Source organism: Acanthochromis polyacanthus, chromosome 13, assembly GCF_021347895.1.
Source record: "Acanthochromis polyacanthus isolate Apoly-LR-REF ecotype Palm Island chromosome 13, KAUST_Apoly_ChrSc, whole genome shotgun sequence".
In the NCBI taxonomy this organism is placed as follows: domain Eukaryota; kingdom Metazoa; phylum Chordata; class Actinopteri; family Pomacentridae; genus Acanthochromis; species Acanthochromis polyacanthus.
This window is the reverse complement of record NC_067125.1, coordinates 10,881,660-10,891,990: the sequence shown is the minus strand read 5'-3', so window position 1 is coordinate 10,891,990 and position 10,331 is coordinate 10,881,660. Positions and strand designations below refer to the sequence as shown.

At 38.4% G+C, this 10,331-nt stretch overlaps 1 protein-coding gene across 1 annotated transcript; it reads left to right on the top strand.

Annotated features, from left to right (window-relative positions):
• The first annotated feature begins 22 nt into the window (after window positions 1-22).
• On the top strand, window positions 23-9,242 carry LOC110946920 (T-cell surface glycoprotein CD3 epsilon chain-like). The gene is made up of 5 exons (XM_051958231.1): window positions 23-3,088; window positions 3,512-3,730; window positions 3,828-3,971; window positions 4,115-4,167; window positions 6,766-9,242. Exons 1-5 carry the CDS (start codon window positions 3,013-3,015, stop codon window positions 6,823-6,825), a joined length of 552 nt encoding a protein of 183 aa, XP_051814191.1. The 5' UTR covers window positions 23-3,012; the 3' UTR covers window positions 6,826-9,242.
• The last annotated feature ends 1,089 nt before the right edge of the window (window positions 9,243-10,331 follow it).

Genomic DNA, 10,331 nt, shown 5'->3' with positions numbered 1-10,331 from the left:
CCATTAAATTAATATATATCACATGAAAATCAGTTAGTTTTGGCAAATCATTTTTTCAGATATATTTGACTGAAAAGAGAACTCCACTTTATTTGTTAAGAAAAGTCATGTATTTTGCTCTGATATAAAGCGAATTAATGACCATCAACTCGTCAAAAATCCTCTCACATGTAGCTGGACCACTCTGTCTTTACAGTGTAAACAAACAGGGAGATGTTAATGGGCTGGTTCTTCTATCCTTTGAAGGGAGAGCAGCAGCAGGCTGCACAGATTTTCCACTGAGTGAAACTGGCTTTTGCTGAGCTGAACCACTTGGGGGCAGAGCAGCACTTTGATGTTCCTCAGCAGGCTGAAGGAGATCAGAAAGGCTGCTGCTCAAACCTCCACATTTTTATGACTGATGTACCAATATGTTTTATTGAAGATGGATGGAGGTTAAAACCTACTGAATGTGCATGACAAGTGCTTTTGCAATCACAAAACTTCAAAAAAATCTGCGTAAAAAGTCTGTAGTCAACCTAAAAAACTTTAAATATTTTATAAGCTTCATTTCAACCTTTATACGTGTATGTTATTTTTAAATATGAACTGCTACATAGCATACTATATGAGCTAAAACAGCACATGTTACTAACTCTGTACCTCTTCAAATAGCAATGCTGGTTTCTGAGTTCTGTAACGTTTAAGCCATTTTAAAGGGTAATATAACATTCACTGCTATTCTAGAAGTCAAATAAGTAATCAAATAAAGTATAATGATGGGCTGTTTGGCTTTCTGAAATCGAGCTACAGGCATCCGGACCAAAATCCATCATTAGTAATTATAATTGCAGACTGGGCTGATCACTGTCAGTGCCTTTTATTATCACCTATAATTATAGATGACATGCTAATGTCTCAAAGTTAGACACTCTTGTCTCTGTATCAGTGACTTTATTTGGCAGTAGAGAGATGACAAGCCACAGGGGGATGGAAGGAAACACGCAAACAACAAACATCTCCAGTCGAACTCAGACTGGGGTTGCTGCAGTTTACGTGCAGACAATTTAACCCCCCGTGTAGAGAAAAGATACACTGAGACACCAGACACGGAGACTTTTTACAGCTATGAAACCCAAAAGTTGCTCTCATTAATGGTTTATAAGTCATCCAGGAAGCACTGATAAGTTAAATCATTGATGAAATTTGTATTTGGATGCCACATATTGTTTGCCTGCACTGGAAATGATTTTAAATTAATTCAGCTTTGAAATATAAGCTTCAATGCTGTTTTAAAAATGCGAATTAACTGCCCTTTGGTTGATTAATTAGTTCAAAGTCATCTTATGAGTTGTGAGAGTAAAACTGGCAGTTAAATGAACTGAACTTGGAGAGACAAGTTAAAAAAAAGAATATTAAGCTGAATCAAATAGTCATATAATCATTGCTTACAGACTTGTTTTTCTTTTACAATATCAAAGCTTAAAGAGATTATTCCTCATTTATTATTAAGAGTTCACAGCATCGTCTGTCTAAGTCCTCTTTTACCAGAGTCAGTACAAAGACAACATGTGGGGCTGTTTCCAGCTACAGATAAACGATGAGATACATTTTAAATCTATCGACTGAAATGAATACAAGCATTTGTCATGGTTAGTATTGTTTGATTAGGAGAAGAAACAAATATTCAACTTGTAACAAAGACACAGCAATTTTTTTAAAACTGCAAAAAGGAAGAGTTTTAACTAATTTAACAGTGCATCCCAGTTAGCTGGCTTATAATCTTGTTTATTCATGATAAACGTGATTCAATGAGTTGCGGTAACTGATCATTTTACCAAAAGATGATTCAAGTTATAAGATCTCATGCTTTTAAGCTCTGGAAAAAAAACAGCCATTTTAAATTCTGGTCAGCAGGAATGATTTAGAAAAACTGCATATATTTACTTCAAATTAAACAGAAAAAATTAGAAGATTTGACTAAATTTCCTCATGGCGTTTTACTGTGTACGCTTAAATTTTTAACACTGTGTCATGTTTGATGATTAAGTTGCTACTATATAAATAATTTCACAGTACAAAGTTACAGTAAATAGTCTGCACTTATACAGCGTCTTTTAACCTCAGCTAGGCTCTACAAAGTGCTTCACATTGTGTTTCTCTTTCACACTCACTCACTAATGGTGGCAGAGCGGCCATGCCAGGTGCTCGTCTGCCATCAGAAACAACTTGGGGTTCGCCGTCGTGCCCAAAGGACACATCGACACATGGGGGGCTCAGAATCAAACCTGAGGCCAAAGCTAAAGACCTGTAGCATCAGAGTTTGCCATTTGTTGAGTGAAGCTCAATTCCTGATCACATACTGCTGACGTGATGCAACGGATACAAAGCCATACAACCCAGATTTACTTTAACACATCAAAATTCTTTTCACATCAGAGAATATTCGTTCTTTCTGATTAATTGCACGAACAACAATCAATCACATTTACTAGCATTACATTGATGCAATAGTTATTTGAAGTATTAGTACATATACGCATCATGGTGACTTTTATTACAAACCAGTAAGGCAGAAAAATGTGTTTAGTACTCAGTTTGAAATATTCAGTTATTCTTTTAAACTGTATCGTTGCTGTTGTTGTCAGATTTTTTTGGTTTGTAACAAAAGAAGCAAAAGGATTCATTTTACTCTGTCAGTTTGACTTCATTTTGAGGTTTAACTGTGAATGCATCGTGAAAAAATGCTTCCTGTGTGGCGCAGCATATGTGTGTGTGTGTGCATACGTGCGTGTGTGTGTGTGTGTGAGTGTGTATGTGAGTGTGAGTCTGTGTGCGTTAGACAGTCAGAGAGTCAGAGTGAGAACCACCACCAGCAGGTCTCCTTCTCCGAGTCTTCTTGTCTTACAGAACAGCCAACTTGATGTAGTTTACATCTTCTAGAAGAAACTTTCCAACATTTGATCGATACAGTAGAAAGTTCTAGAAACACAGAAAACTAAACACAAAACAGAAGCTGTCGTAGGTAAGAAAATGCACGGCATGGGTGTTCAGGCTGTGCTCACCGTCGTCCTGATTCTGTTCACAGCCACCGTCAAGACTCATGATGGTAAGCATCGAACAATTGTGCATTCTTAATTTGCTTCTTATATTTGACATTTTGAGTATACTGTTTTAAGTTTAGAAAAACTCCTATCACTTCAAGAAAAAATATGACACCAAGTATTAGACATTTCTCCAACTTCCTGTATTTCATTTAACTGCTGCATAGTCGTCATTAACTGTATGTATTTTTGTTCCTTACTGTATTTGTTTTTTTTTCACTTTTCATTGTTAGTTGATAATATAAATGTTTTTATCTGTATAAGATATCAGCACGGCATATTATATAATCGTACACGATGAGTTGAGTCTCAGGGACAAACCACAGCTCTCAGATTGTTGTCTTTTCTCTATCAAAAGTAATGTTGATGGAATGATAAAGTAATGCAAATGCACTCAAGTAACTTAATATCTGTCTGTGTGTTTTAAGGAGAAATATCAGTCTGGAAGACAAAAGTCACACTGACCTGTCCAGAGATTGGGAAGTGGTACAAAGACGATACAGTGATAACGGAAAAGACAGATGACGCTGACTTAGAAATAGAAGAAAAAAGCCATACCTTCACATATGAAGGCAAAACCACATTCCACTGTGAATACACTTCTCAAGCTGAGACCATAAAATATTATTTCCGCTTTGAAGGAAAGGGTGAGTAGAAAAACCTTTTTATTTTTCACAGTGAGCCCCCTGTGCTAGCTGCCTTCGCTCAGCTAACATTTACTTGACTGCTGTCTTTGTCCTGTAGTGTGTGAGGACTGCTATGAGGTGGATGCAAGACTAATTGGGCTGGTCATCATTGTGGACATAGTGGGGACAGCACTGCTTATGATACTAATCTGCAGCTGCACCAAGAACAAGAGCTCAGCCGGACCTGCTCACTCTTCCAAAGGTACGAATACACTCGAGTGTTGATAACATTTCTGTCTACGCTGGGAAACAGGTTTCCTAATGTCACTTGGATAGAAGTACCTACACAGATTGTTACAAATTGTTCAAGGGTTTGGTCACATTTGTTCTGTCTCTGTCTTCTAGCTCCTGCTCGATCAGGAGGACGGCCTACACCTGCCTCATCCTCTGAGTACGAGGTATGTCCTATTGTGTATTAAAAACTGTATTTTTTTTTGCAGTCTGATTGTCGAGTTAAGGTGAATGAAGTGTGCGATATTGCGCCCCACTGCTGCGATGGCAAGAACAGCATGTGTACCTGAAAGCTCTCGCCTCCATGCAGGTCCTGGGCATCACCTTTTTATTTAATGTGGGCTAATTTTTCAGTGCACCTCTATGGAAACAGCGCAACACAGAGCTTAAAAATGCTGCCACTGCAAAATGACACAGTTCTAACACAGCAAATCATAAAATAAGAAAAAAGATTTAAAATTTCATAGAAAAAAATATGTCATTCTTACAAAAAAAAAAAATAAAGCGAAACTGAATCAATATGTACTACAGTTTTCCAATTCCCCACTCACTGGTGTTACCAATACTGAATATGCATAAATAGTTAAAAAATATGCTGAGGTTAACTGATTATTCTAAACTTGCCTGCAGTTGTGATTGTTCTGTTTTAAGTTACTGTACTGTTTTTAAGTTATTTCCTTGTTTTTTTACTGTGAAGCATTTTGGTCACCCTTTGACCTGTTGCAAAGGGCTGTAGAAATCAACTTTGATTGATTGATACTGGAAAGAAACACCGACTCAGCATATCGTAGATAATCTTTTTTCTGACATTTTGAAATGATTTTGGTACTTGTCTCCTAAACACAGCCTGCAGTTCATCTGAAAAACTCCAGAATTTTTGTTGCGTGACTTTTGGTCGCAGCTGAGTCCCTAATAGCTTCTAAGTTATGACAACCAGTGTAGAATTTTATTGGGCTTTTTTGAGAATGTGGATCATTTAAATAGTTTATTTAGGTTACTTTTTTTTAGATGAAATACATTGAGTAAAACAATTTGGACAAATTATCACAATTTGAAGCTTATATTTGGTTCATTTTCCCAATAGAACCGCCCATCACACATGATTAGTTCAAGGACCATCAGAAATCCTTGATTCTTTCACAGTTTCTGGCTGCATACATGACATAAATGTCACCCTCATGCATAAATCATACATCATTTATAGCCAAAGTTTAAACGTGATCATAACAATGAAGAAACAGATAAATAGAAATGCATATCGTCAATGTTTCAGAGACGCCCCAAAATCTCACAAAGTGAGAGACGCCGAGCTCCCACCAGTTCTTTCTAGCCCCATGCAAATCTATTTCTGAAGCTATCAGGAGAAACAGAATTACTTAACGAATATTACTATTGAGTGATCAAAAATATTCATGGCATGTTAATTTGTAAAAGTCTGTTGACAAACCTGGAGAACTCTATTCATATAAGAACAACGTAACATTTGAACAGGGGTGTCAAACTCATCTTAGTTTAGGTTCCACATTCAGCCCAATTTGATCTGAAGTGAACCAGAACAGTAAAATCAGAGCATAATAACCTATAAATAACCACAATTATTACTTTCCCCTCTATGTTTTAGTTCAAAAAAGTACATTCTGAAAATGTTCGTATTTAATAAATTATCTTTTAACAAAACATTATGAACAACCTGAAATTTCTTAAGAAAAACTACAGCATTATGCCTCAGTTTATCATTGACACACTACAATTTACAGATCACAGCTTATCTATGAAGGAACACAACATTTAGTCACAGATATCTGGACCCATATAGGATTTTAGTTTATGATCAAAACAACTTGTGTAAAGTGTTTTAAAATTACAGTTTTACAAATTTACAATTTACAGTTAATGTCTTCTCTGTAGTTTTTATCCTTTATAAAGTCGTCCCACGGGCCGAAACTGACTATCTGACAGGCCGCTTTTGGCCCACGGGCCATACGATTGACACCCGTGTTTTATTGTCTGTTACGGTTTAGAGAAATAACTGACTTTGTATTAATGCTCCTTTCGGCATCGATAGATCGGTGTCATTCTTTTCAACCGCTGCTTGACTCGGCTTTCATAAGCTGAACAACAGAAGCCGATAAATCTTTTGAAGATCTATATATCAGTGGTGCTTAATGCTCATTCTACCAATTCAATTCTATTTTATTTATATCGCGCCAATTATAATCCAGATTGTCTCAAGACACTTTACAGAACCCATAAGACTGAACCTCCAAAGCAAGCCCTCAGTTAAAACAGAAATACAATATTGCTAACAACCAGCGTTTTGGGGTATTTTATACAAACTATCTGCACATGACATGGACTCCTACAGTTTAAATTCCTCCATCCTTCACTGTATTAAGACAAACTAGCCAAGATTTAAGCTTCCAAAACATAAATGTTACTGCCTTTGCACCTCTGATTGGCAGACAACTCATTCTTTGTAAGTGGAAGGACAAAACACCTCCCACCGGCCATATTCACTGGATGAGCGATCTGATGCAGTTATTTACTCATGTATTTTGTGTTTGTGCTGCTGTTGACTTGTTGATTTGTCATTACGGCGTATTGGGCTGCCAAATGGCATTTTTGTGTCTGCTTTTTAAAGATTAAAACTATCACTGAGTTTAATAATCGCCCCTGGAGGCCTGGCGTGACTGAGATCATCAGCTGTTAGTGTGCTCTGTTATCTAACCATCTTAAAACAAAACCTTTTGTTTGTGTTTTGGCAGCAACTGAACCGTCAAACTCGCTCCCAGGACACGTACTCTGTCGTGAACAGGACTGGATAGAAACAACAGGTCATCTGGACGCACCAGGTTTTAAACGCTGCATGGATGAAAGCAAACATTCAGAAAAGACGTACGAGAGCATCAACCGTGCTCCCAGTGGCATGCAGCCTCTGACTTCTTTTTTTTTTTTTTTTGCCATTTTGGATTTGACAGGTCTCTTAACCCAAATGACAAATTTTCTCATTCACCCCTGGTTTAAAAGTTTAAGTTTCATTTGTTCAGATATTAGGCTGTCACTGCAGTACAACAGAGGAGGATCTGCACTGATCTGACGGCATTTAAAATTTGCAGCTGAGAGCGTCTTTCTTCTGAAGGAACAGTCCCAGATAATATCTGTTGAGTGTGTTTACAGGATTATTCAGAGTAATAGGGTAACTATTTCAGCGTGTAGTTGTCCATCAGTCCCAACTCAATCCACACATTTGTCTTTGCTTTCTCACAAATGAATCATAATATCGTCACTCCATATGTTGTACATTGGAGTGCACGAGAACTACCCAGTGAAGAGCTAAATACAAAAACAATAAGTAAGACAAAATCGGTACTGGCTTTGACAGTTCCAGGATCACTGTGTATATTATGTTTTCATTTCGAGGAAATATCAATGCGCCATTCTGTAAAGCTATCACATCTCTCTGTATGAAAGTGCAGTGGTGCAAGAAAGGGGTGCTTGAGTCCACATAAAACTGCCGTGAGACAGAAATCGCAGATATATGGGCGGTTAGAAATAACTATTGGCATGGTGAGACAACATTAGAGGGGTTTTGTTTTATTGTAACATGCAATCAGTGTTCATTTTATTAGGAGTGCAGTCCATTGTCTAATGTCATAAAAGAAAGAGTTGTATTTTAGTTATTAGTTCGGTTATAGTTAGTGGTAGTGCTGTACAATGCATAAACATGTAGATGAATTTACAATTTTATTTTCGCCAAAAAATGTAAAAGCATAAGAAGAGATGTTGCTGTAGGTCAGACAAGAGTACATGTGGCGAACAGACAGGTGACAATTTAAAGGAAAAACCAACACTAAGTGTCCTAGTAAGGTGTTTGGCCACTACATGCTGCCAGAACAGCTTTAGTGCTCCCTGACATGGATTCTCCAAGTCTCTGAACTCTACTGGAGGATGTAACACAATTCCTGTAAAAGACACTCCCTCATTTGGTGTTTCGATGATGTGGTGGAGGGCGCTATCTAACACGTGATGCCGGAATCTCCCTCAGGTGTTCACCGGGTTGGGATCTGCTGACTTTAAAGGCCACATCATCTGATTCACATCATTTTAATCAAACTATTCAATGGCTCCTCATGAAGCATTGCCATCCTGGAAGAAACCACACCCATCAGGATGGAAATGTTTCATCATAGGAGAAAGGTGATCAACTTTATATGATTTGCAGTGACTCTTCTCTCTAAGGGGAATACCGTCTCCGTAGGAGTTAAGGGTTTGGGTTTTTCCTTTAATTTGTCACCTGTTTGTATTTATTAATATATAAATATATGCGGTGGTTTTAATATAAAAAGGCTGGCAGAAGTTCTATCTAATTTACAGTAAAGTCTTATTTGTGTTATCACTTATAAAAATACCGGGCTTTGCAAAAGTTCTGTTACACGGTTTCATGATCTTTAGAGACGTTTACATGTCGGAGTGAAAAATTCCATTAAATAAACTGAAAGTTCTACCTTATAGGCAGGTGTCCTTAATACAATTTTTTTCTCCAGTGAAGTTGTATCAAGATGGAAGTCAAAAGAGTTGAGATATCTGCTCTCCTTCATGCTGGACACAACAAGTCTGACAGAGCCAAGCAGCTGAACATCAGCCGGATGACCGTCCACAGAGTCGCGGAGAGGCTCAAGAATGGTGAAGATCTTTCAGTGATCTATCAAGAATGGTGAAGACCTGAAAGATCTTCACCATTCTTTAGCCTCTCCGCGACTCTGTGGATGGTCATCCGGCTGATGTTCAGCACGAAGGAGAGCAGATATCTCAACTCTTTTGACTTCCATCTTGATACAACTTCACCGGAGAAAAAAAATTGTATTAAGGACACCTGCCTATAAGGTAGAACTTTCAGTTTATTTAATGGAATTTTTCACTCCGACATGTAAACGTCTCTAAAGATCATGAAACCGAGTGTAACAGAACTTTTGCAAAGCCCAGTATGCATGTTTCTGTATATATATGTGTGTGTGTGCACCATTGTACTGTTTGCAATCTTACTGCATTGTAAAAAAGAGCAGCTAATTTCTGTCAGAAGCACAAAATGCACCTGCACAAACATAATCAGCTCATCACATCAGTTTGCTTACTGTATTTCTTTGTGTTTTTTTGCTTTTCACTCTGATCTATTATATTAGTCTTGTCTGTTGTACTGGGCACAACATGTGTTACTGATAAATAAAACCGCAGCTAAACTCTGCTCGCCTTTTCTTATTTGTTCATACAAGGAAATAATACTGAGCTGGTTCTATAGATACAACCAAGTGTGATTCACGAAGCGGCCTCAAAGCCGCAGCTCATATCCGTAGCACACCCCCAAGCACACCACCAGTATATGACTTTATTGTATGTCGACTTTCTTGTTCGAGTCACTTGCCTTAGTGTCTTTGGAAACATCTGACATATCATATGAAACATTTCTCTGTGCTTATGATGTTTACTAAGAGACGCTCGGTGGAAATGTTGGCTCATGTCATGTGTTGGCCCTCTGTGTATTTTCCCAGCAGTGATTGCGCATGGCTGCACTGATGGAATCGAAAGCGAAAAATATGACATAATATTTCTTTTTCTTCATCCAGATTACAAATAATTGATAAGTCTCTTATACCGTATGGAGCTGTGAGGTGTATTGTTTGGTGGAAACACTCCCACACTTACTGCTCAGCTATCTTCACAGACATCTTCAGTGTGTTGTAGTGAGAGAGAAACAAAGACGGTGGGGGGAGGGTTGGTGTTCACCATGTGTTCGTCTACCTGACTGTGTTAAGTCAAACCGCTCCCACACACAGACCTACATCTGCTCATCTGTTCGTGTGAGCTATCATCCGTGCGCGAGGACGTGCACGTGACCCAGTGCATGAAAAGTGTGTTCACATGTCAGAAGTTTGGTTGTGTGTGGGGTGGGGGTGGGGGTGGGGGGCTGATCCGGGTTGTGTTTCTGAGCTGTCTAAACCTCCATTGTTTGATCTCGGCTCTCTTCCTCGGCACCGGTAGAAAACTGCAGCTCGTAGCTTTGTCACTGCAGCTCCGAGAAGAAGACGAGCAGCGATCAAAGAACTTAAGCTATTAGATTATCTGACATGGAGAGGCTTCCTCTGATGCAGCTCGAGTTTCTCTCCTCCTCTTCTCTACTTCCTGCTCCTCTTCTCGGAGTCTATTTTAACCCTCCTGTCTTTTTCAACCTTTCTCTCTGCTCTTCTCTTCGTTCTTGTTGTGTAATTCTTTCTGTCCCCTTCTTTTTGTATTCTCTTTGTATGTTTTATGCAACACACTGAATTAGAGCTCTGAT

Excerpts from the sequence above, each read along its gene's own strand:
- LOC110946920 (XM_051958231.1), top strand. The coding sequence starts at position 3,013 with ATGCACGGCATGGGTGTTCAGGCTGTGCTCACCGTCGTCCTGATTCTG. Across the intron at positions 3,089-3,511 it reads CACCGTCAAGACTCATGATG|GAGAAATATCAGTCTGGAAG; the intron begins GTAAGCATCGAA and ends GTGTGTTTTAAG. Across the intron at positions 3,972-4,114 it reads ACCTGCTCACTCTTCCAAAG|CTCCTGCTCGATCAGGAGGA; the intron begins GTACGAATACAC and ends TCTGTCTTCTAG.